The sequence below is a fragment of the Pseudochaenichthys georgianus genome, unplaced genomic scaffold (genome assembly GCF_902827115.2).
Source record: "Pseudochaenichthys georgianus unplaced genomic scaffold, fPseGeo1.2 scaffold_562_arrow_ctg1, whole genome shotgun sequence".
In the NCBI taxonomy this organism is placed as follows: Eukaryota; Metazoa; Chordata; class Actinopteri; order Perciformes; family Channichthyidae; genus Pseudochaenichthys; species Pseudochaenichthys georgianus.
Genome location: NW_027263123.1, coordinates 97,717 through 125,389, shown reverse-complemented (window position 1 = coordinate 125,389; position 27,673 = coordinate 97,717). Strand labels below are relative to the sequence as shown.

The following is a 27,673-nucleotide window of genomic DNA, read 5'->3' as shown; positions in this document are numbered from 1 at the left end:
ACTTTAATTAACTTATAGGAATCTGCTTGACTAGATATCTGATAATGATGCCAACAGAAGTTTCTTCTCTGCTGCATCCAAAACGGTTTCAATGCAATCCAGTTTAAATAGAAACTGTCAGCTCTCCATTTGAGAGTTCATTGTTGTCAGAATCACTAATTGTAAAATAGTATGTGACAATGCATGCGGTGTTATGTCTCAAATATACAGTTTTAATGTAATATAAAACAAAGAAAAGCAGAACATATCCAATATTTCAGACGCTCCAAACTGACTTAAAGTCATTTTGCACCATGCCCTACTTTAACATTTAATATATTATCAAAATAGTTGCTTATAAGATTGACTTTTATTAATCCCTCGTGGGGAAATTGTTTCTCTGCATTTGACCCATCCTAGTTAGGAGCAGTGTGCTGCCATTTTGAACGGCGCCCGGGGAGCAGTGTAGGGAACGGTGCCTTGCTCAGGGACACCTCGGTAGCACTTGGTCTTCGACTTCGCCACCACCGCAGCTCTGCATGGTAGTTTGCATCTTGTTGTTGCTGTACACAGTGTGTATACAGAGCAGCAGGTGCATGGTCAGAGTACCAGGTGGTAGTGGGCAGAGCCGTATAATTATTATACGGCTCTGGTAGTGGGTACAGAAACGCTGATTCAGCAGAAATGTAATCATGCATATTCAGCAGCTACTTAAGAGTCGGATTTATTATGCAGAACAGTGTTGTGAACATTAGCAACAGATGCTCGTGTTCAGTGACAGTCAGGGTGCTGCGTTGTGTTGTCAGTGTCAACATCATCTGTTCACCAATCAGCTGTTAGGTCCCGCGTGGCTGCTTTCTGTAAATGGAAAGATGTCATATCCAACCCCTACCAGTAGAGGGCGCCATAGCACAGGCTAATAGAGGGAACTGCATTGGTAATAAGTGTCAGTTTGTTTATCGTATTCAATATTATTTAAATGTATGTTAACAGTTTCACTAGAGCTGGGCGGTATACCATTTCATACCGTGAACTTTATACCGTGTGATATACGCTTTTCATATTACTCAATACGGTTGAAAAAGTGGCGAAGGGCGCTAAAGCGGAGCGGAAAGAGCAATGACGTTCATATTGTACCCATTTTGAGTGTTGAACGTGTTGAAGTCTCTATATTGAGGGACAATAGTGCAGTGCCAGCCAAGTTGCACTAGTTTTATTGGTTTAAATACTTGAATATTGTCAGTGTAGTGTACCTTTGCTTGAAGCAAGGTCTATTAAGTTGTTAAAGTGCACTTTATTTGTTTTTCTGAACCTAAGTTTGAAGGTAAATCATAAAGGAAAATGTGCACTCAGGTAAGAGGGGGGTTTGTTTACATCACATGTTACTAGTTGGTCGACATGCTGGCTGCAGTGGGGTTTGAACCACCTGAACCGAACACCAACGCACAACCCACTGCGCCACACGTTTACATTTTCAAACATATGGTAAATAAAATCGTTTACATTTTGCATGATGCTTTTCATAAGACTCCTGAGACCCCCACTCATCAGTGCTTTGTTTTTTTGGGGCCAAAACATATACTGTAAAAATTATATTTCCTATAATTGAAAACAAAAAAAATACCGTGAGATTTTAGTCATACCGCCAGGCCCTAAGTTCCACCTACTTTATTTTTGTTATTTTCAGGGGTGTCAAACTCAAGGCCCGGGGGCCACATTTGGCCCGCGACTTCATTTTATGTGGCCCCACAAGAGCTTGCAAAGAATATAATATGTTTATTATACGGTTACATGCTACAGAAGCACGTTGCCCATAAACTACATGTCCCACAATGCATCTCAAATATGACTTTTTTCTCAGAATTTGCCTTTTTTTCTTCAAAATATGCATTTTTTCATAGAATTCCTTTTTCTCAGAATTAGATTTTTATTTCAAAATGTCACTTCTATTTCTTTTTTCTCCAGAATTTGGTTTTTCTTTTTAAATCATTTTGGGACATACGCACTGAAAAGACTTGCAATTATTTGCACTATAGACTTCTGCTTTCAGACGTAGTTAATTATGAAGTTATTACCCTATCCGATGATAATCCAATGCAGAGGCAATGATGTGATATAATACATTATTTTATATATATGATATATTTATATATCTATTTTTATATAGTCTTAACGTTACAACCGGCCCTTTGAGTGCAACCATAATGCTGATGTGGCCCGCGATGAAATTGAGTTTGACACCCCTGTTTTAGTTCATACTGTTAATTACACTTATATTTGATTTGTATTATCACCGCAAACGCTTACCTGGCTGTCACCTGTTTCCTTTGTTTCCTATTCTTGCGAAGTCACCTGCACTTCCCTAAGGGGATCCAAGAAAAGGATTATCTTATCTTATCTATTTACAACCTTATTTGAACCTCGTAGCGTCACTAACCTGCATCTTTCACTGTAATTAGGCTATGACCCTTTTCTTCTTCCCAGTGGCGGTTCTAGACCAATTTGACTGGGGGGCCAGTTATTTTCTGAGGGGGGCACAATAAATGCAGGACGAAAAAGAGAACTAGACAGTATGAAGTAATTGCGCATAAGAAAACAATGCAATACAGTTATTGGTATTTGTTTCAGTACACTTATTTATTTCAGATAGATTTTATAGTTATTACTGTTAGCTTCAGCTTAAGTTATAAACACTAACACCATATTTATATAAAAATAAAGGCCATGAACAGTTACATCTCTACTTTACATAAGGGTCTGCACAACCTCACATTACAGCAACAAAATCCTGCGGTTTTTGGCAAACCGAGTACCAGAAAATATACATTTAAAAAAAAAAAAAAAGGGGGTCGGAGCCTGAGGTCAGTGTTAGGGGGGCACTGGCCCCCCCTGGCCCCCCTCTAGAACCGCCCCTGCTTCTCCCCCCAGCGAGAAAATGCTGACTCATGTTTTGAATAATTACGAATACAAAACAATCTCCATCTATCCATACTGTATCAACACTGATGGAAAGTCTGATGATAGCGAGCCCACAAAAAGGACATTAACACCCCAAAGAATGAAAATAGTGGTGAAATGTAATTAGGTTCATTTAGTGATGCACATGTATTCTCTTCCACCACTGCCCATGAGACGGGGAATGACATGAATGTGTGCTGCAGTTATATTTGGAGCTGGTTTGATGACTTTCTGCATGTGTGCTTCCTGATGAAAGGAGGTGAGAAGCTGTGAAAGTAGAACTGGTTGTGGAGGAAATGGGGCAAGAGTAGAAATAGCTCAGAGTCCCGGGCTCTTCACTCTCTAGAGGCAGTGTCAGTGGCCTCGTGTGTGTGTGTGTGTGTGTGTGTGTGTGTGTGTGTGTGTGTGTGTGTGTGTGTGTGTGTGTGTGTGTGTGTGTGTGTGTGTGTGTGTGTGTGTGTGTGTGTGTGTGTGTGTGTGTGTGTGTGTGTGTGTGTGTGTGTATGTGTATGTGTATGTGTGTGTGTGTGTGTGTGTGTGTGTGTGTGTGTGTGTGTGTGACTCAAAAGCTCCAAGAGAAAGCATAGGGCCTAACGCCAAATGTGTTCATATTAAAGGACGAGGAATGTGTTATTTCCAGTTCAGATGGGCTCTGCAGATTCTGGGCCCAGACGTCGCCCACTCGGTTCCTTCTGTTTCTGTTCTGCAGATTCACATCATAGGGGATGGATCAGTGGGGTTACTTGTGATCGTCTTGTTAAAAACTGCTTTAGAACATCTTACTTAGTGCTGCAGCGCTGTGAAGGAAACATGAAGCATTGTCGTATTGATTTCCTCCTGAGGTGAGCTGTTTGCCTTTGTGGGCATTTTGTGGATTACCCTCATCAGCACTGACACACGGCAGGTATTTATCAGTGCATGAGACTCAGGAGCTCATTATATCAATGAAAAGCTGAAATACAATGAGAATTTTACATTGGATTTGCGGATATACTGCGTGGAAAACAATCGCCTATGATGCTAACATGTTTTGTTCGGCAGGATAATCTCTACATATTGACAAGTTAAAGGAGGCTAATGTTGGGCTATAAAGGAACTACAGCACGGTCACATGACTGCACTTCACCACCGCTAAGCTAAAGGCGGCTAATGTTGGGCTATGAAGGAACTAGAGCACGGTCACATGACTTCACGTCACCACCGCTAAGCTAAAGGTGGCTAATGTTGGGCTATAAAGGAACTACAGCACGGTCACATGACTTCACGTCACCACCGCTAAGCTAAAGGAGGCTAATGTTGGGCTATAAAGGAACTACAGAACGGTCACATGACTTCACGTCACCACCGCTAAGCTAAAGGTGGCTAATGCTGGGCTATAAAGGAACTACAGCACGGTCACATGACTTCACGTCGCCACCGCTAAGCTAAAGGCGGCTAATATTGGGCTATAAAGGAACTACAGCACGGTCACATGACTTCACGTCACCGCCGCTAAGCTAAAGGCGGCTAATGTTGGGCTATAAAGGAACTACAGCACGGTCACATGACTTCACGTCACCACCGCTAAGCTAAAGGAGGCTAATGTTGGGCTATAAAGGAACTACAGCACGGTCACATGACTGCACTTCACCACCGCTAAGCTAAAGGCGGCTAATGTTGGGCTATGAAGGAACTAGAGCACGGTCACATGACTTCACGTCACCACCGCTAAGCTAAAGGTGGCTAATGTTGGGCTATAAAGGAACTACAGCACGGTCACATGACTTCACGTCACCACCGCTAAGCTAAATGTAGCTAATGTTGGACTATAAAGGAACTACAGCACGGTCACATGACTGCACTTCACCACCGCTAAGCTAAAGGAGGCTAATGTTGGGCTATAAAGGAACTACAGCACGGTCACATGACTGCACTTCACCACCGCTAAGCTAAAGGCGGCTAATGTTGGGCTATGAAGGAACTAGAGCACGGTCACATGACTTCACGTCACCACCGCTAAGCTAAAGGTGGCTAATGTTGGGCTATAAAGGAACTACAGCACGGTCACATGACTTCACGTCACCACCGCTAAGCTAAAGGAGGCTAATGTTGGGCTATAAAGGAACTACAGAACGGTCACATGACTTCACGTCACCACCGCTAAGCTAAAGGTGGCTAATGCTGGGCTATAAAGGAACTACAGCACGGTCACATGACTTCACGTCGCCACCGCTAAGCTAAAGGCGGCTAATATTGGGCTATAAAGGAACTACAGCACGGTCACATGACTTCACGTCACCGCCGCTAAGCTAAAGGCGGCTAATGTTGGGCTATAAAGGAACTACAGCACGGTCACATGACTTCACGTCACCACCGCTAAGCTAAAGGAGGCTAATGTTGGGCTATAAAGGAACTACAGCACGGTCACATGACTGCACTTCACCACCGCTAAGCTAAAGGCGGCTAATGTTGGGCTATGAAGGAACTAGAGCACGGTCACATGACTTCACGTCACCACCGCTAAGCTAAAGGTGGCTAATGTTGGGCTATAAAGGAACTACAGCACGGTCACATGACTTCACGTCACCACCGCTAAGCTAAAGGAGGCTAATGTTGGGCTATAAAGGAACTACAGCACGGTCACATGACTTCACGTCACCACCGCTAAGCTAACGGGGGCTAATGTTGGGTGTGATGAAGTTTAGATGTAGTAATTGCCCAGTAATGTGACAGGGATTGTTCTTTTAGTAAAGGGAGATCTTCCTCCCGGAGCAGACTGTATATCCAGATGGTCTCTGTTCCTACTTCACTTTTTTGTAAAGGACATTTCCTTCTTTAAAGAGAAAAGCATCACAGATTAAATAGCACAGGGACACGACTTCAACAATGGGCCACCTGCAGCTTTACTGCTCTCATGATGTGTGAGAGGAATACACCTTGCTGTCTGGTTTTTATATCTATCATAAACATGAGTTAGCAACACATTAGTGGTCAAAGACAATAAAAAATGGCCACACATAAAACAGGTTTTATAATGTAAGTTTTTGCAGCTCCATTTTCGTAGTGAGAGAACAACATACAGTACAGATTCAAGTTCTTTTAACTATATATCAATATTTTATTTTATCTGGTTTCATACAAATGTTCACTTCTTGTGTTTATGTATTATTCTTATTTTTTAATGTAAGTGTAATTTATTGTGTTTGTTTAAATATTGTATCTATTTTATTTAATGACATTTTTACTTTATAAATATATAATTATATTTTTTCTGCAGATTTTTACTTTAACTTCCTATGTTTTAAATATATTTTATTATTATAATTAAGTATTACATTAAATATGCAATTGATTGTATTGCATATTTGTTCTCCAACTTTTTGTATTTATATACATATTTGAATTTATTTATTTGTATTGCAATTTTTCTATTTATTTATCTTTGTTTATGTTAATACTTTTTTAAATTTTAATTTCACATTTTTTATTCAACTTTTTAATATTTAATTTCTCTTTTTCAACGGAGACCTGCAAAGTTGGTTACACATGAAAACATAAAAACAACAGAAAACTATAAGGACATCATACAACATAATTACAGGGTACAATTTACAAACCTATCGACATTGACAGGTACCAAGATTATCATATTGCATCTGGCCGAGCTTTAAAACGATGCAGGGGAACCGAGATGCTCAGTTTCAGCTAGTGTTCCAAGCGAGAGGAGCCAGTCCTAGCACTTGGCACATGCAACAAAAACACATCCTGGGAACTCAGGCTACTTGCATCTCTCCCAGATGTAAGATAGGAGTTTACCCAACATGGCTTTGTAGATGAACATGTACCAGCGACTGAGCCGCCGTACGGTTAGTGAAGGCAGACCTGCCCTGGCATACAGGGTGCAGTGATGAGTGAGTGCTTTACAGTTAGTGACACATCTCAGCGCACTGTGATAGGCGGCATCTAACTTGATCAGGTCGGTGCATTCATATAGATCAGATCACCATAATTGTTATGAACATTTTAACTTTAAATTATGTTTTCATAAAGGTACGATTTTGAAAGCAGGACTTTTACTTGTAACAGTATTTTTACATTGTAGTGTTGCTGCTTTTAATACTTTACTCTACTACATTTACTTTAAAGGGGACCTATCATGCTAAATGCACCTTTTGATGTCTTTTATACATCACCATGTGTCCCCGGTGTGTCGTGGAACTCACGCAGCGTCAGAGAATAAAACCCTCTCTCTTTTCCTCCGTACCCAAATCTCTAAAAACGGGGAACAACGGAGCTGATCCAGATGTGCGTCCGATATGACGTAATATCTGAAATGTGGACCCACGGACCAATCAGAAACGTTGCTATCAGAAACAATGCCCGACTGTTTTGGACGTAATATGGTCGGTGTTTACGTTAGCATCGCTAACACTCAGAGCTAACCTGTGCTGGAGAGCATGTGTGTGAAGAAGCAGGAAGTAGAAAGGAACTCACCTTGTGGTGTAACCGGCAAGAGAGAAAGCCTTTGAGCTCCAGACTGTTTCAGATCCTTGATAATCCATGATATGGCGTTTCATCACGGCAGCATTTAGTTTAGACGGTAGCTGCCGGGTCCCGCGTGAGCTCAGACCCCTCCTCTTTAAAGCTTTATCCCCAAATCAGCACTTTAGAAACAGGAAGTGAAACAGAGGGACATGAGGCGTGGCTAGAATGATCTGTTTGGTATTTTGAGCAAAACACTTCATAGACATGTTTTTTATATATTTGTATCTGAGCCCAAGCTATTGCCTACACATAGCATGATAGGTGAGCTTTAAGTACAATATCTGAGTACTTCTCCCACCTCTGATAGCATGTCGGTGTTAGCCACGGGAGGAATCATCTCTGCAGGAGGAATGTAAAAGGGTTTCTGGTTCTGGAAGGTAAACGCTCAAATAACCACTGAGAGAAGAGGCCAACATATTCAGGAGAGCCAAACAGAGATACCGCTGAACGACAAGCTGTAACACGTGCACAGAGATACATTAAATATTATTCATTGATCATATTTTATGTATTGCTTGAGCCCTTTACGTATATAGATATATTTTTCTATTTTATTGTTATTACAGAATCTTACGATTTCTTTTTTTATTCAAGTCAATATAAATATTTTATTTTTATTATTTCTTTATTGTATATTTAACCTCCTATGTTTTCATATTTCCTGTTATTTTATTATTTATTTCTGATTGCACATCTTTACTTTAACTTAAATATATGTAAATATTATTATTATATTGTATTTGTTTTATTATACACATTTAACATAGCTATTTAAATGTTATATTTGTCTTCCATTTAAATCAAAATCAAATCAAATCAAGTTTATTTATAAAGCACATTTTAAAACAACTTTCGGTCGCGCCAAAGTGCTGTACATGAACAAAAAATATACGGAACATATTGCAATTTGTAGCATTTAAGTTAAAAACAACAAATATAAAGGCAGACACAGTTAAAATACAAAATGAGAAATGTCATGCTCTGCTCACTTTTAAAAGGCCAGAGAGAAAAAGTGTGTTTTTAGAGAGGATTTAAAAGCCCCTAGTGTCTGGGCCGACCTCACAGGTAAGGGCAGAGTGTTCCAGAGCCTGGGACCAGCTGCTGCGAAGGCTCGGTGCCCTCTAGTTTAATTTAAATGTATTTCCATTTTTTTTTTTACATTTGACTTTACTTTCCTAAATTTGTGTTAAATATTTGAAATATATTTAGTTTTATTACATTGTTGATCTCATATCTATTTTAATATTTCATTATGAATATTGTACAATTGTTCTTAAGTTTATAATAATAGATGTATTTCACTCAAACTGGCTCAAAATGTGTGGTTGTTGTTTTATTGCTCGAGTACCTCTACCTCTGTACAGCGACTTGAGCACCCGTAAAAGCGCGTACAAAACACATGTATTACTGTTATCCTTATTATTATTATTATTATTATTATTATTAATATATATACATACAAAATTCTTGATAGAAAGTCAGATTCGGTCCGCAGTGAGCTGAAGCTTTTCATTCCACCTTTTAAATGGAAGCAGTTTTATTCTGAGCTCCGGCCCTTCGGCTGCTCTCATGGCGTCTCGTGGAGTATTCTTCACCATCATCATCATCCTCATCTTCATCACAGAGTATGGTCTCTTCAGGCTAGCAGGGAGGAGGAGTCGAGCTTTCACTCAGTGCTGCTATAAATCTGCAGTATTTGAATTAGACCTGTCTTTGTGGTGAGGAGCGGAGATGAGCGGCTCTGCCTCACAGCTCAGGAGTAAAGTGATAATCCAGGACACGGTAACCTGGGTTACGGGCCTTAAGGCTCACTTAATGAACATCATATCTACGTCTTCCTTCTTTGTTCTTCATGGTCAGAAGTCAGTGCCTTCGACCAGGTGTCCCTTCCATTATGTTCCCAAGGCGACTGCTGTTGTGTCTCAAGGTAACGGCTAAAGTTACATTTGCCTTTTTGAATGTAGTGGAGTAGAAGTATAAAGTACCATGGCATGGGAATACTCAAGGTAACAGTTTGTCCAAATAGTACTTGAGTAAATGTACCTGGTTACATTTCTCCTCTGCTTTTAGGGGATCTACGTGGAGACTGGAGACGGTGGAAACATGTTTAATATGACATGTTGTGTGTGTGAAGGGAAAATGGAGACAAATATTTATATCAACTTGGAAAATAAGTAAAATGTCTGCAATTAAGAGTCAAGTGAACGAAAAATGTAGAATAAAATAGACTAAATATATATAAACAGAAAGAGTTAAAGTAAAACTAAAGACAAGAAGTTAAAGTCAAAATGAGCAACCAAAAACATATACTTTAGTATATTTAGAAGTACTCAGATCTTGTAGTAAAAGTAGAAGTACTCAGATCTTGTACTTGAGTAAAAGTAGAAGTACTCAAATCTTGTACTTGAGTAAAAGTAGAAGTACTCAGGTCTTGTACTTGAGTAAAAGTAGAAGTACTCAGGTCTTGTACTTGAGTAAAAGTAGAAGTACTCAAATCTTGTACTTGAGTAAAAGTAGAAGTACTCAGATCTTGTACTTGAGTAAAAGTAGAAGTACTCAGATATTGTACTTGAGTAAAAGTAGAAGTACTCAGATCTCGTACTTGAGTAAAAGTAGAAGTACTCAGATCTTGTACTTGAGTAAAAGTAGAAGTACTCAGATATTATACTTGAGTAAAAGTAGAAGTACTAAGATCTTGTACTTGAGTAAAAGTAGAAGTACTCAGATCTTGTACTTGAGTAAAAGTAGAAGTACTCAGATCTCGTACTTGAGTACAAGTAGAAGTACTCAGATATTTTACTTAAGTAGAAGTACTCAGATATTATACTTGAGTAAAAGTAGAAGTACTCAGATCTTGTACTTGAGTAAAAGTAGAAGTACTCAGATCTCGTACTTGAGTAAAAGTAGAAGTACTCAGATCTTGTACTTGAGTAAAAGTAGAAGTACTCAGATATTGTACTTGAGTAAAAGTAGAAGTACTCAGATATTATACTTGAGTAAAAGTAGAAGTACTCAGATCTCGTACTTGAGTAAAAGTAGAAGTACTCAGATCTTGTACTTGAGTAAAAGTAGAAGTATTCAGATCTTGTACTTGAGTAAAAGTAGAAGTACTCAGATATTATACTTGAGTAAAAGTAGAAGTACTCAGATACTGTACTTGAGTAAAAGTAGAAGTACTCAGATCTTGTACTTGAGTAAAAGTAGAAGTACTCAGATCTCGTACTTGAGTAAAAGTAGAAGTACTCAGATCTTGTACTTGAGTAAAAGTAGAAGTACTCAGATCTTGTACTTGAGTAAAAGTAGAAGTACTCAGATATTGTACTTGAGTAAAAGTAGAAGTACTCAGATATTATACTTGAGTAAAAGTAGAAGTACTCAGATCTCGTACTTGAGTAAAAGTAGAAGTACTCAGATCTTGTACTTGAGTAAAAGTAGAAGTACTCAGATACTGTACTTGAGTAAAAGTAGAAGTACTCAGATCTTGTACTTGAGTAAAAGTAGAAGTACTCAGATCTCGTACTTGAGTAAAAGTAGAAGTACTCAGATATTGTACTTAAGTAGAAGTACTAAGATCTTGTACTTGAGTAAAAGTAGAAGTACTCAGATCTTGTACTTGAGTAAAAGTAGAAGTACTCAGATCTCGTACTTGAGTAAAAATAGAAGTACTCAGATCTTGTACTTGAGTAAAAGTAGAAGTACTCAGATCTTGTACTTGAGTAAAAGTAGAAGTACTCAGATCATGTACTTGAGTAAAAGTAGAAGTACTCAGATCTTGTAGTTGAGTAAAAGTAGAAGTACTCAGATCTTGTACTTGAGTAAAAGTAGAAGTACTCAGATCTCGTACTTGAGTAAAAGTAGAAGTACTCAGATCATGTACTTGAGTAAAAGTAGAAGTACTAAGATCTTGTACTTGAGTAAAAGTAGAAGTACTCAGATCTCGTACTTGAGTAAAAGTAGAAGTACTAAGATCTTGTACTTGAGTAAAAGTAGAAGTACTCAGATCTCGTACTTGAGTAAAAGTAGAAGTACTAAGATCTTGTACTTGAGTAAAAGTAGAAGTACTCAGATCTCGTACTTGAGTAAAAGTAGAAGTACTAAGATCTTGTACTTGAGTAAAAGTAGAAGTACTCAGATCTTGTACTTGAGTAAAAGTAGAAGTACTCAGATCTCGTACTTGAGTAAAAGTAGAAGTACTCAGATCATGTACTTGAGTAAAAGTAGAAGTACTAAGATCTTGTACTTGAGTAAAAGTAGAAGTACTCAGATCTCGTACTTGAGTAAAAGTAGAAGTACTAAGATCTTGTACTTGAGTAAAAGTAGAAGTACTCAGATCTTGTACTTGAGTAAAAGTAGAAGTACTAAGATCTTGTACTTGAGTAAAAGTAGAAGTACTAAGATCTTGTACTTGAGTAAAAGTAGAAGTACTAAGATCTTGTACTTGAGTAAAAGTAGAAGTACTAAGATCTTGTACTTGAGTAAAAGTAGAAGTACTAAGATCTTGTACTTGAGTAAAAGTAGAAGTACTCAGATCTTGTACTTGAGTAAAAGTAAAAGTCCGGTCTGACTTGTTAAAAGTCTGATTCAACACTTGATTATATTTCACATCATTCATCCACATCTGTAAAGTAACTAAAGGGATAAAATACATGTAGTGGAGTAAAAGTACACCATGTACCTCTGAACTGTAGTGGGGTAAAAGTACACAGCATAAAATGGAAATACTCAAGTAAAGTACAAGTATCGCTAAATTGTACTTAAATTCAACCACTACATATATCTCATACTTCTATCACGCCGTAAACACGGTAGAACTCAGTATCGCGGTGCCTTGAAGAAAAGTGTAGAAACACTGTTTTCGACGGGAGGAAAGTCGTCTCGGTGTAAATCTTAGTGGGGTAGAAACAAAGTATAGCATAACATGGAAATACCATGAAAGTAAAGTACAAATATCTCAATATTGTCTTTAAGTACAGTACTTGAGTAAATGTTCTAGTTACTTCCAACCTTAGATAATATATTTGAGTACTTTCCCCACCATTGAAATACACAGGTCTTTAGGCTCAGCGTGACTGCTCTGTTATCTCTCCATGTGCAGGGAGCAAAGTAAAAGTACACCATTTACCTCTGAACTGGAGTGGAGTAGAAGTACAAAGTAGCATATATTAAAAATACTCAAGTTAAGAACAAATATCTCAAAATAGTACTTGAGTAAATGTTCTTAGCACCTGCTCCTTTCCACCATGCGCTATAAAAACCAGTATACAGTAAGTGTACATGTTGTGTAACGTGTACTGTTATGTTTTGAAATAACTGCCATGTGTGGAATATACTAATAAAATAAATAAAAATAGTTACTTAGTTACATCACTGCTTTTAGATGATCTGTTTGAGTACTTTTCCCACCATTTTAAATTAAAAACAGCCTGCTTTAAGCTCAGTGTGACTGCTCTGTTATCTCCTCCATGTGCAGAGAGAGAGAGGGGAGAGAGGAGAGAGAGAGTGAGAGAGGAGAGAGAGAGGAGAGAGAGAGTGGGAGAGAGAGAGAGTGGGAGAGAGAGAGAGAGAGAGAGAGAGAGAGAGAGAGAGAGAGAGAGAGAGAGAGAGAGAGAGAGAGAGAGAGAGTGTGTGGGGGAGAGTGGGGGGGGGGGAGAGTGGGAGGAGGCAGCTTCACACTCAGCAGCTTCTCCGGCTCGGCGCGGAGCTCAGAGGGAGCAGAGGAGCAGGCTGCACCGGGCATCATGACGCTGGACTCCGGACATAATGAGCGCCTTCAGTAAGTGCAGCGATGGGTGAGGAGGAAGGGGGAGGACAACAGTGAGCGCTGCCTCCAGCATGGCGTCACCTCTGCGCGCGTTCACCCGGACAGGGGACACTGTTGGAGAAGAAGAAGAAGACGTGACTCGCCACCGGCACCGGAACAACTCACTCCATCACCATGTCCCGTCCGAGAAGTAGCAGCATGGAGAAGCCGAGCAGGAAGCAGCACGAGCGCAAAGAGAAGAAACCCGGCGGCGGCGGGAAGCTGTCCAAGCGGAAGTCCCTGAAGTCTGTGGGCAGCTTTATGAGCAGAATCATCAAAACTTTGGGCACGTTGACGCGCTTTGGGGACGCGCAGCAGGGCGCGGAGGAGGACGACGGAGGCTTTGGAGATGGAGCTCCGTGCGTCCTGAGCTCCACGGGCATCAAGGAGGAGATGCACGTGAGCTGGGACCGAAACGTGAAGCCCTGCAGCAGCGAGTCCTGGTCCCTGAACACCGGCAGGGAGAAGCTGCGGCACCAGTACGCGGACAGAGTGCCCGGGGTGGGTAGGAGAGTTAGCCTGTGCTACATTAACAGAGTGTGTATTTAATTAGCTTATTGGAGAATACCCTCAGGAGAAGACAACAGCTCTCAGGGTATCATAGCAGATGTGTTGAGCAAGGATACACAACCACCGCGACTGTTGAGTATCAATCATCTCTTTTGGATTTATTTTAGCGTCTTTGAGTTTCCTGAAAAGTCTCATGTATTATTATTATTATTATTATTATTATTATTATTATTATTATTATTATTATTATTATTATTATTATTAATTAACTGTAAGATAATGTCACTGTGAGCCTGATATCTTTATATTAAGACAGGAGTAGATTAGATGAGATTCAACTTCATTGTCACAGAGTACCAAGACAGCGACATGAGCTGATAACCGGAAGTAAAGTGCAGAGTAACTTCTATAGTATAATATAATATCTGCCAGTATTTATACTATGGACAGTATAGGAGGTATTACACATTACAAACTCCAGTGTAGACAATGTAACAGGCCTACACTATAGGTCAGGTATAATAAGAACGTTTAGTCTCCGGACACAATATAGAATAAAGAGAATTTTTTTTTTTTTTTTTTTATTCATAAATGTACTTTTCCCCTCTGGGACGAGTAAAGGTATTCTGATCTGAAATACTATGATTAAATATGCTATTGCACAGTATGTTGTATGAAGTAAGTGAAAGACTCATCCAGGGGAATATATGACGGCTATAAAAGAAGACCCGAACACACAGGATTTGTTTTGTTTACCTCTTTGAATAGATCCCATGTGGCTGCACCTGAATGCACCTGTTCGGCTGCTTGTTCTGACGGGTGTGTTTTTCCCCACGACAGGTTCAGGGTCTGAAGAACCACGGGAACACGTGCTTCATGAACGCCGTGGTGCAGTGTCTGAGCAACACGGACCTGCTGGCGGAGTATCTGGGGCTGCAGAGGTACAGAGTGGACCTGGGGAGGATCAGCGGGCTGCTGCGGAGCGAGCAGGGCCGGCTGGACACAGGGGAGGTGACGGAGCAGCTGGCGGCTCTGGTGCGCGCCCTGTGGACTCTGGAGTACAGCCCTCAGCTGTCCGTGGACTTTAAGGTACGCACACTTCTGCATGATGTGCTGTCAGTGTGGAGGTGGGAAAGAAGGAGCTCGTACGGCTTGGTTCTGACATGTTGGACCCTGAAGCTATCTTCTTTCAGCACAGAAAGCATCCAGAATACACATGTGGACGTTTATCAGAATCAGAATGCCTTCATTAGTCCCACAGAGGGGGGAGGTACATTTCTTACAGCAGAAAGGAGCCAAAGACAGCTTATTGTTAACGAATAAGCATGCATCTAAACATTTACATATTACACAATTTACAAAATACAGTTCTGAAGATGTAGCAGCCAGGTATATTTGCACAGTTATTAACGGCACTAACAAATAGAAATGAAAATACTCGATATATAAAGTTCAGTCTACAGGTCGCTGTGGGGTTCAGTAGTGAGCAGAGGTGGAAGAAGTACTTACTTAAGTAAAAGTATTAATACCACAGTCGAAATACTCCAATACTGGAAAAAGTCCTGAGTTAACAATGATATTAAGTAAAAGAACATCAACATGAACTCAAACGACCAAAAACCAAAGTACTCGTTATGCAGAATGGCTTTTAGAAATGTTTTAGAATTATACATATTTAAATATTCAGTTTTCATCTCTAAGAATTAGAAATAAGACCCTTTTTAATGTCGAAATGTGTGAATATGGAGAAAAGTTTGGTTACTGTGCACTACTGAGAAGATAAGTAGTATATAAACTAGTGCTGTCAAAATTATCGCGTTAACGGCGGTAATTAATTTTTTGAATTAATTGCGTTAAAATATTTAACGCATTTAACGCATGTGCAGAATGGCCCGCCCCATACGTGCCACCAGTGGCTGGGGTAGGCTACACCCATACCCAGAAATGGCTTAGCCCCACCATGAAAAATGATGTTAAAGTAAGCAAAATAAAGTCCGCCAACTCGCGCGGAGTAAATTGCACAGACAGCAGTTAGTAAGACTGATTTCAGTAGCCACGGTTTGAAAACTTTTGTCACGTAGTGATCGTCTTCTCAATAGAACATCTTTGATAACGGCGTGGTGTTGTTGCAGGAAGTCCCGACGGAGAATACTCTTGCTGTAGTACAGGGCAGAGCCATATAATAGTAATAATATGGCTCTGGTACAGGGGTGCACATAACTGGTACGCAGGTTATGTGCGTAATCTGAAATGCGTACCGTCTCTTGTGTCACAAAGCGCATTTGCGTACCGACGTACTTGTGAAGCTTTTCCAGAAGGCGGTTAGATCACCGGACGAAAAACTCAGTCTCCGTGTGCACAGACAGGCTGCTGTTAACGTCGGTCTGTACAACGGAACTGTGCCAAAACTGCCAACCGGCTGCGGAGGGAGACTCCCCCCTTCACTGGAGAACTGCGCTGAAACAGCTGATCACAACGTTCGCACTCTGTGGTCACAAAGTACTCCACTAGCCCCCCCCCCCCCTCTGTCGCCTTTCCTGAAGTACTCCCCGTTGATAGAAATCAACACGTAATACTGTATGTTAAATGGATATATCCGCCTTCTTTCATTTATCTTTCCATTCCCAACAATATACATAAATAAATGGCATATTTTGGACATAGTTCGAATGGTGATTAATCTGATTAATTAATTTTTAAGCTGTGATTAATCTGATTAAAAATGTTAATCGTTTGACAGCCCTAATTTAAACACATCACGTTATTTATGTAAAAAGTGTCGAACGGGTGTCGTGGAGTAAACATGACATTATTTGAGATGAGCTGTCGTGGAGTCGAAGAATAAAGTGGCAGAAAAAGGGAATTCTCAATTAAAAGTACCTTCAGATTATATGTAAGGACAGTACTTCCCACCACGGGTAACAAGTGCACTTAGCAGTCTCACCGTTCCAGTGGTTATCGTTAACTAAACACAACTCTGATACCATAAGTCCCTTAAGTGCACAGTCACCTCGCTGTTTACTCGAACACAGTCACACGTTATGCCCACAGTCTGCTTGCACCACGATGAAGTGCACGGAGCAGCCGTAACTTTCAGAGGTGTCACACGGATTACATCATTTGCTATAATTGCCAATAGAATAGCGTTGGTATCTTCCCCTCGTGCAGTTGGAGGCAGAAACTAAAACGTGTGTCGCTGTCAAGGAAGAAGCTAACGAAGAAGTCATGCACAGGAACTGGAATAATAACACAACGCCGACACTTGGGAATAAATATAAGATAGGATAGGATGTACTTTATTAATCCCAATTTGGGAAAACATTTTGTTGCATCAGCATAAAACAAAACAAGGCATTGCACACAGGGGCGCCGTAAGGGGGTGAAAAATTAGGATGATTCTAAGGGCCCGTGACTGACAGGGGCCCCAATTTTTTTTAGAACATTAAGAAAAAATGTTAAAGTAACCTTTCATCAATAATTAACATTAATATAACGTCATATTGATGATGTATTCACTAAACTTATGATTCATTTAACTTATTTTCTTCCAAAAGTTAATTATCCAAAACATCGAACACCCCCCTCTATTTACATGTAATGGTTTGGTCCTGCCTCCAAACGGGTGCGGTTAGCATTGTGCTTGGTTGGCGTGGCCTGGGTCTGGTGGTGGGGCCCAATGTGATATCTTTTCATGGGGCCCAAAATCCCTGGCGGCGCCCCTGATTGCACATAGGCTAATAACAAATTAAAAGAGTAGAAATAATAATATCTCAAAAATATAAATAGAATTAAATATCACACAATCATTTGTAGAGATCAACCAGAGTCTGTTTTTCATTCCAATGCATATTCTTGATTGCCTGAACAAAAGCCAATATCATATATACTGTAACGTTCGACAAAGGGAGTCGGAAACAGGCTTCAAGTTATTAGGTTTAATAACTCCTTTGATAGCTTACATAGGTTACAGCAGTGCTTCTCAAAGTGTGGTCCACGGACATAACCATAACCCTAACCCTACCCCTACCCCTACCCCTACCCCTCACACCAGATACTGCCTGGTTTTCGGACCCCCCCAGACCCCCCCAATAAAGCAAAACTGCACGTTTCAGAGTGGCCTTTTATTATGGCCAGCCTAAGGCACACCTGTGCAATAATCATGCTGTCTAATCAGCGTCTTGATATGCCACACCTGTGAGGTGGGATGGATCATCTCGGCAAAGGAGAAGTGCTCACTATCACAGATTCTTTCAGATTTGTGAACAATATTTGAGAGAACTGGTTATTTTGTGTTTATAGAAAATGTTTTAGATCTTTGAGTTCATCTCATGAGAAATGGGAGCAAAAACAAAAGTGTTCCGTTTATATTTTTGTTCAGTGGATATGGGGCGGTTTTGGCGCAGTGGGTTAGAGCGTTGATCATCAGATCAAGGGGTGTTGGGGAACTCCAGTCGAAACCCGCCTCGGCCGCCACTGCGTCAGGCCGTTGTGTCCTTGAGCAAGACACTTCGCCCGAATTTGCTCCTGTGGGTAATGTCCACCACAGTAATGACTCTTACATGTCTACTATGTGTAATGTGTAATTGTAAAGCGCTTTGAGCACCTGCAAAAGCGCTCTAATAAAAATGTTGATGCATTATTATTATTATTATTATTATTATACAGATGACACAGGGATAACTGAAAGAATATGACGTGGGCTACTACACTTTATAATATTATTCCCGTTGCCCCGGTCTTTGGTTTTATTGATCATTACCAACATTTTGTTTCAAAAACTCCATGAAGCTCCCCCAGATATTTTCAAAAACTGCCATCCTTTAGTAATGTATGTTAGTTTTTCTAAAGCAACACATGCTGACAGATCCTTAATATATGTATTCATACTTGGTTTGTTCACATTTTTCCCTCTATAGCAGGGGTGTCAAACTCAAGGCCCGGGGGCCAAATCCGGCCCGCGACTTCATTTTCTGTGGCCCTGCAAGAGCTCTGAAATAATATAATATGTTTATTATACGATTACATGGCGATGTACAGAGGCACGTTGCCCATAAACTACATGTCCCACAATGCATCTCTCATTTGACTTTTTTCTCAGAATTTGACTTTTTTTTCAAAATGTTACTTTTGTTTTGTTTTCCAGAATGTGGCTTTTCTTTTAAAATCATATTTTGACATTCTCAGATTATCAGATAATAATCCAATGCAGAGGCAATAATGTAATATAATACATTATTTTATATATATTCAATATTTATATATGTATTTTTATATAGTCTTAAAGTTACAACCGGCCCTTTGTGTGCAACCATAATGCTGATGTGGCCCGGGATGAAATTGAGTTTGACAGCCCTGCTCTAGAGCTACTGTCCTCTTAGCTTGTAAATAAAGTATATGCATTTAAATATAAGCTGAAGCCAATGCATCTGTCTTCTTACATTTAATGAAGGCCATTTAGGTCTACAGAGTTTATTTCGCAGTGTTGCTGCTGTGATGCAAAGTGTGCTGGTTCATATAGGAGATGGTTTTCTCTCCACTTAAGAATCCCCCCCCCCCCCGGAGGATCAGTGACAGTAGAGTCCTATCAGGAGACCCTCAGGCTTTTCCTCTCTGCCCACGCTGCAGATAGAGGAGAGAAAAACCAACGGTGCTTCATCCGCCTGCAGCTCTTTGCTCGGGATTTCTTTGAGCCGTAGTTCAAGGCAAGACGTAGATAATATGCAGTCAGCGAACAAAATAACTCCACAATGGATCTATTCTTGGAAATTATAATCATCCTGTAAGAAATGGCTACTGGAATATCCTGACCCTGTGTATGGAGAACTGTGTGGTGCAGGAAAGAGTTGGCATTTTGGCAGTTCCTGTTTCCTCGCCTGGAAGTCAATGGTGTTCTGAAGGTGTGTTTGGTTAGGTGCCTGAATTAAGTTATGTGGTTAACACGAGCTGAAGAGATTTTAACGTTTTGTCCTGCAATATCTCTCACTGCCAGAAAGGAAGGCAACAGTCCACAGTGTTAACATGTATTAACTATAAACCTTTTTAAGTTGTCAGTGTGCTACTTAACTCGTGAACGTTTGCTATCTAGCTACCTAGCAAAACACAGCTATCTATTTAAAAAAGCTAACTAGCAAATGTTAGCTATCTATCTAAAAAGTCAACTAGCAAACGTTAGCTATCTATCTAGAAAGTTAACTAGCAAACCTTAGCTATAGATCTATCTAAAAAGCTAACTAGCAAATGTTAGCTTTCTATCTAAAAAGTGAACTAGCAAACGTTAGCTATAGATCTATCTAAAAAGTTAACTAGCAAATGTTAGCTTTCTATCTAAAAAGCTTACTAGTAAACGTTAGCTATCCATTTAAAAAGCTTACTAGCATCAATGGCTATAGATATATATATTAAAAAGCTAACTAGCAAACATTAACTATCTATCTAAAAAGTTAACTAGCAAACGTTAGCTATCTATCTAAAAAGCTAACTAGCAAACATTAACTATCTATCTAAAAAGTTAACTAGCAAACATTAGCTATCTATCTAAAAAGTTAACTAGCAAACATTAGCTATCTATCTAAAAAGTTAACTAGCAAACGTTAGCTATAGATCTATCTAAAAAGTTAACTAGCAAATGTTAGCTTTCTATCTAAAAAGCTTACTAGCATCAATGGCTATAGATATATATATTAAAAAGCTAACTAGCAAACATTAACTATCTATCTAAAAAGTTAACTAGCAAACGTTAGCTATCTATCTAAAAAGCTAACTAGCAAACATTAACTATCTATCTAAAAAGTTAACTAGCAAACATTAGCTATCTATCTAAAAAGTTAACTAGCAAACATTAGCTATCTATCTAAAAAGTTAACTAGCAAACGTTAGCTATAGATCTATCTAAAAAGCTAACTAGCAAACATTAGCTATCTATCTAAAAAGTTAACTAGCAAACGTTAGCTATCTATCTAAAAAGTTAACTAGCAAACATTAGCTATCTATCCAAAAAGCTAAGTCGCTAACGTTAGCTATCTAACAAGTTGGCTATCTATCTATTTATCTATCATATTCTAAAAGTAATGTGTCTGCTTTACAAGCTAGCTAGCTAACAGAGCTAGCTGCCAGGCTTAGTAAGAAGAATTAGCTTCCAGTGTGTTTCATTTGAACCCATAGAGTGGTGCAGGATTGAGTGTATAGAACCGGAAATATGTGGGGATTACCCTGCTGAACAAAAAATGTTTTTCATAAACGTTTCTTTGCCTCGGAGATAGTTTTCTGCACTAATCCAACCCAGTCTCACGGCATTAGTCACAAAATAAATGTAATCTATTGATTCGTGTTCACCAACATCGTGGTTTTTTTCGTGTCACACAGAACGATTTTAAAAGCAATGTATTTCCATTGGTAGTATGCTTCGTGCCTGCACCACGTCTTTTTGTCCGGTCATGTCTTGGAAGACCAGAAGCTGTGGGGTTCATAAAAACATTTTCTTACTCAATATCAAGCCACGACTATTGTTTTTATTTTAAATTGTATAATGTCGGACTTTAACACGAAATGCCGTGAGACTGGGTTGACTAATCGGTAATCCAATTGTATATGTGGATAATTATTCTTATGATGAAATTATTATAATTTTTTTTAAGCTACTCCACAATAGTTCCATGTAGCCAACTGTATACGCTGGAAGTTCATGTAACACTGCTGTAACTGTGAACTGTCTGATTTACTGCAACCAGCAGCATGAATAATCATTAAAAAAATCAACATGGAGATGGCAAATATTGACACATTCCTGTGGGCAAGACCTTCTGTCGTCACAACACACATTTAGCTTCCTAAACAAGCCCATCAATAACCAATGGAGGGAGGAAGACATTCCTGCTCAGCTCACCCTCACTCCCTCACTTTCTCAGGCCTCTTATATGTTATGGAAACGGAGAAATTTGCTATTGAGTAACTGTTTGAGTTTCAGGTTTTGACCCTGTGTCGGCCTCTCTGAGCAAACACCACCCTGCAGGGGGGGGGGGGGTGCAGAAAATACACAGGAACTGTCCAGATCAAAAGCACACATCTGCTCTCAGGTTGAAGAAACTCAAAACCTTCAACTGCGACACATCTTTGTAAGGGTGGAGGCTCAGAACATATAGTGGTGAAGGGTTGATGTTTTTTTGTAGATCGACCCTAATGTTGGGCTATAAAGGAACTAGAGCACGGTCACATGACTTCGCTTCATCACCGCTAAGCTAAAGGAGGCTACTGCTGGGCTATAAAGGAACTAAAGCAAGGTCACATGAGTTCACGTCACCACCACTAAGCTAAAGGAGGCTAATGCTGGGCTATAAAGGAACTAAAGCAAGGTCACATGAGTTCACGTCACCACCACTAAGCTAAAGGAGGCTAATGTTGGGCTATAAAGGAACTACAGCACGGTCACATGACTTCACGTCACCACCGCTAAGCTAAAGGCGGCTAATGTTGGGCTATAAAGGAACTAGAAGCACGGTCACATCACTTCACTTCACCACCGCTAAGCTAAAGGAGGCTAATTTTGGGCTATAAAGGAACTACAGCACGGTCACATGACTTCACGTCACCACCGCTAAGCTAAAGGTGGCTAATGTTGGGCTATAAAGGAACTACAGCACGGTCACATGACTTCACGTCACCACCGCTAAGCTAAAGGAGGCTAATGTTGGGCTATAAAGGAACTAGAAGCACGGTCACATGACTTCACGTCACCACCGCTAAGCTAAAGGCGGCTAATGTTGGGCTATAAAGGAACTACAGCACGGTCATATGACTTCACGTCACCACCGCTAAGCTAAAGGAGGCTAATGTTGGGCTATAAAGGAGGTATAGCACGGTCACATGACTTCACGCCACCACCGCTAAGCTAAAGGTGGCTAATGTTGGGCTATAAAGGAACTAGAAGCACGGTCACATCACTTCACGCCACCACCGCTAAGCTAAAGGTGGCTAATGTTGGGCTATAAAGGAACTAGAAGCACGGTCACATCACTTCACGTCACCACCGCTAAGCTAAAGGAGGCTAATGTTGGGCTATAAAGGAGGTACAGCACGGTCACATGACTTCACGCCACCACCGCTAAGCTAAAGGCTGCTAATGTTGGGGGCGTGATGATGTTTAGTCGTCTCATTTAGACATTTCTTAGTAACCTACGTTTTTAAATTCACCAGTGGGGTATTTACTGACGTAGTTTATGAAGTAGAACAACACGTTAAAGTCTCTTCAGCTAGTGTTAATCACAGACCTTATTTCAACAACCAAAAGACGTTCAGAAAAGCATTGACCATTATGTGAAAAAGCTTTTTCCTTAACCAATATTTTGCGAAAGTAGCACAAATAAGCAATACCAACTATTTGATCAACTTTGAAGAACTTTTGTTCAAAGTCAGTGAACGTTCCTTTGGCGGGTTCGTTGTCAGAAAAGTGATCCCTCTTCCCTTTCATATTTTCTTATCAAAATTCATGTGATGTGACTTCAGGTAAACCGTTTAATCTGGCTGCTTCAACCGAGTCCTGTCGAACAGAGGCCTGCAAAGACTCACAATGGAACAATAGATTAATTTAGCATTTTAAATAAAGACCGATCTGTTTGCATGATTGCTGCACCTGGAGTTCCCGCAACTGGAAGCACATTCTTCCTCCCAAGCCTCGTAGCTTTCTGATTATTGTATAATACCTCCCTGCAGGCTGCTCTGTTATTACTCACCAGGCAATTTCAGAAGGCCTAAGCTTCTTGAACCCTGGACCTCCTACGGTCTCAAACCACAGCAATGTGCGTGTTTGTTTGTGTGTGCTTTAACACAGGAAACATCTAATCACACACGAGGGAGGGCTGTTTCGTGTTTTTACTTTGAAAGTATCTTTTAATCCTGGCAAGATGTTTCCCTGCTGTTCCCTGTGATCGGTATCCCGGAAAATATTTGATATCGGAGTCTCATGAGATAAGAGGAAAGTGTGGAATTCGAGGAATTGCCGTGGACAGGGGAGAGAAGAAAGAGAATCAGTGTTAAATGCGACTGCTTTGAAACGGAGCAGCCAACATACTTAAGCTGGCTCCTTCATTTTGATATATTCAAGTGCGAGGAAAGATTAGAGCGGTGCAGCGATGACGGTTTTTTTGTAGGTTGCTTGAAAACATTCAGAATCCATTGACTACCAGACGAGGGAACAGGAAGGGCCAGAAATGTTGACTCACATTCGGGTTTTAGGACCCTTCAACATGTGTCGATAGAGAAGTCGCATCATCACCACTTCTCGCTTGTTGTGGCGGCTAAACGAGCTACACTTAGTAGCATTCTGATAGTAGCAATCAGTGTTTCCGCCAGACCAGGGCTGAGAGGGCGTCCACCCCGAGAGCGGGGGGTAGGGGGGGGATTTTTAATTGAGGCGTCCCTTATAGATACTGGCCGTTTCTCAATCTCGAAGATACTGGCTTCCAAGCCAATATTTCAAGGATGCTACGTCGTCGAGTGCCGCCGAAGTACTGTTCCAATCTCTAGCATACTTGGAATTCCACAGAGGCCGCGTCCTTGGTGTGGGGGAAATTTCGAGGCTGCACATGGGTAGACTTTGCGTCCTTAAAATCCCCACAATGCTTTGCGCACGGACCAATTTCAAAAACCCTTGCGGATAATGGCTGAACCGACGCAGCACACATTTAATGTAAGTATAGTGGCGTCGAACACGTGTTGGTAAATATGTTACTTTGTTAAATTTGTTATCACCAAACATGTGTTTCGTGAAAGTAAAGCAAGTTCATAATCAGATAGACATCGTGAGGTATTTATTTTCGGTACAGTTTATGTTGAAACACTTGTTAGCCTGTTCCATTCTTCTTCGTTTTCCGAAGCCGTGGCTTGGAAGCATACTGGCTTCGTTTCTGAAGGAAGTGACTTTGAAGTGCGCGACTACCAAGCCAGCATCCTCGAGATTAAGAAACGGCCACTGTCTCTTTACGTCAGTGAGCCGGATCATTTGACTCGGCTCGTCATGTTACCACAGTTCACCACGGAGCCTCAGTTTCGCCGCTGCGAGGCTCCGGCGCTCGCAGTACACGCGCATGCTCCACTAGCCCCCCCCCCCTCATCGCGTCCAAATTGCGCACGTTCCGTGTTGTGCTGTGGCAGGCACCTTCGATGTCGGGGAAACGATCTTCAATACTCCGAAAAGAATCCCACCAGACTCCTTTGCGGGATGTCCTTTTTCCTTTTTCCTTTTCGTCATTTCAAGCGATAAAAACTCGATCTTCTCTCAAATTATTATGTTTTGTGGACGCCCTCGGCTCGAGTTCAGGGCGTTCCGAGCTGAAGAAGGGCGTCAAATTACGGCAAGACGCCCCCCTGGCGGAAACGCTGTTAGCAATCATTGTGTAAATAAGCAACCTACACTTTCTCACAGACTACATGACGTTGTGCCAAGCAGCACTTTATTTCTATTTACAGTAAACCTGTCGGTCAAAGAAAAGCATGTACAGATCAAACATCCCGAATAATGACTCTCTCTCCATTCTCAAATCACGTCTCAAAACGTATCTCCTCACACTGGCATATCCATCCTAATCACATCACACGTCCTCGGTTTTTATTGATTATATAGCTTTGAGAGCCGTGAAAGGCGCCTTTATAAATTAAATGTATTATTATTATACTGCATTGGTTCTTAGTCGTTAGTTTGCCGTAAGACACATGTCTCCCCTTAGTTGAGGGTATTAAACTTTCAAGCCATCCCTTTTTTTTGCATAGCTCGCCAATCAGTGCGATCGGAGGTATTTGCTTTACTCAATAGAAAATAAATGGAGGTCCGAACTAGCCCCAACATTTGAGCTAGCTAAAAGTAAGGAAATATATGTTAAAATGAAGAGCTAACCAGTTTAAAATTGACACTGTTTATCAATTGTTTAGCACTTTAAGTTAACATATCACTATTTTAACATCCAACATTTTTGGCTTACCATTGAAACGTTAATAGTTAGCTAAAATGATGGATAATGGGCTAACAGACAGCTATAGTACACAGGTCACACAGTTCTCTGAAATAATGGATAAACAGAAATACCTACTTGCTGTAGAGAGGAATGTGAGTGTTTTCTAGCCGTGTCCCTATCTTTTAGTTGGATGATTACACACAATGCAGACCGGCCAGTGGTCATTATGTCCCAGAGAGCAATAAAAAACATGGCATTCCCCACAACCTCAATTATCTCACCGAGACAATTGCCACCTTCAAAAGGCTGGAGGTAATTACTGTTATTACTCCGCTGCACAACAGATTCAGGTTAGTGTGTGGCCGTGGTTCTCTCAGCAGTCCTGCCCAGTAACCCGGTGTTTCACAGCATTACAAACTGAATATACTGAAAACTACAATACTCGATCCACATTTAGGTTGTAAATATTAATACATTCAGATCAAACACAAGACTTTACAGATTCAGCCATGTGTCAGATTACAAGAAACTGTGCAAGAATGCATTTACAAAAGAATGTTGACGTCATTGTCCTCTTGTATTTTAAGACATGTTTATCTTTAATGATTGCATGCATCTGTGTTGGAGCGCATCTCTCATCACTATTCTACTCTATGAGAAATATAAAGTTTCTTTGAAGACAAGATCATAAGAGAAGATTAGAGAAACTCCAGCAGCAGTTTTTCTCTGTTCACTTTTTGCCACTTGTCAGAAGATGCACATCCGAAACTACTTTAAAGACATGGCTCTGTTTCCATTGAGTGCCCTATTTTGAAATGATTTGAAAGAATAGATGACATCTTGTATTCAAAACAACTGCAGTGCAGTTTGGGCTGGTTGTTGGTGACGTTACGGAGATACTTTCTGAAGCATGTATCTTGTTTTAGGCTAATGACGTTCTTGATGACATCTGATTCTCGTTGTCCGTAGATACCACAAAGGATAGTCTCCGCATATTAACACCACTATGATTTTTTAAGTAAAAAGCTAACGTTGGGCTATAAAGGAACTACAGCACGGTCACATGACTTCACGTCACCACCGCTAAGCTAAAGGCGGCTAATGTTGGGCTATAAAGGAACTACAGCACGGTCACATGACTTCACGTCACCACCGCTAAGCTAAAGGTGGCTAATGTTGGGCTATAAAGGAACTACAGCACGGTCACATGACTTCACGTCTCCACCGCTAAGCTAAAGGCGGCTAATGTTGGGCTATAAAGGAACTACAGCACGGTCACATGACTTCACGTCACCACCGCTAAGCTAAAGGCGGCTAATGTTGGGCTATAAAGGAACTACAGCACGGTCACATGACTTCACGTCACCACCGCTAAGCTAAAGGCGGCTAATGTTGCGCTATAAAGGAACTACAGCACGGTCACATGACTTCACGTCACCACCGCTAAGCTAAAGGCGGCTAATGTTGGGCTATAAAGGAACTACAGCACGGTCACATGACTTCACGTCTCCACCGCTAAGCTAAAGGAGGCTAATGTTGGGCTATAAAGGAACTACAGCACGGTCACATGACTTCACGTCACCACCGCTAAGCTAAAGGCGGCTAATGTTGGGCTATAAAGGAACTACAGCACGGTCACATGACTTCACGTCACCACCGCTAAGCTAAAGGCGGCTAATGTTGGGCTATAAAGGAACTACAGCACGGTCACATGACTTCACGTCTCCACCGCTAAGCTAAAGGCGGCTAATGTTGGGCTATAAAGGAACTACAGCACGGTCACATGACTTCACGTCACCACCGCTAAGCTAAAGGCGGCTAATGTTGGGCTATAAAGGAACTACAGCACGGTCACATGACTTCACGTCACCACCGCTAAGCTAAAGGCGGCTAATGTTGCGCTATAAAGGAACTACAGCACGGTCACATGACTTCACGTCACCACCGCTAAGCTAAAGGC

The 27,673-nt window shown here is 40.7% G+C and overlaps 1 protein-coding gene across 1 annotated transcript in view; it reads left to right on the top strand.

Annotated features, from left to right (window-relative positions):
- The first annotated feature begins 13,160 nt into the window (after positions 1 to 13,160).
- The window catches only part of LOC117443241 (netrin-1-like), a 99,576-nt gene continuing 85,063 nt past the window's right edge, over positions 13,161 to 27,673 (top strand). The window contains exons 1-2 of the mRNA XM_071202558.1: positions 13,161 to 13,762; positions 14,612 to 14,860. Of these exons, the coding sequence (XP_071058659.1) occupies positions 13,397 to 13,762; positions 14,612 to 14,860 (615 nt within the window). The 5' untranslated portion in view covers positions 13,161 to 13,396. The remainder of the gene's footprint in view (positions 13,763 to 14,611; positions 14,861 to 27,673) is intronic.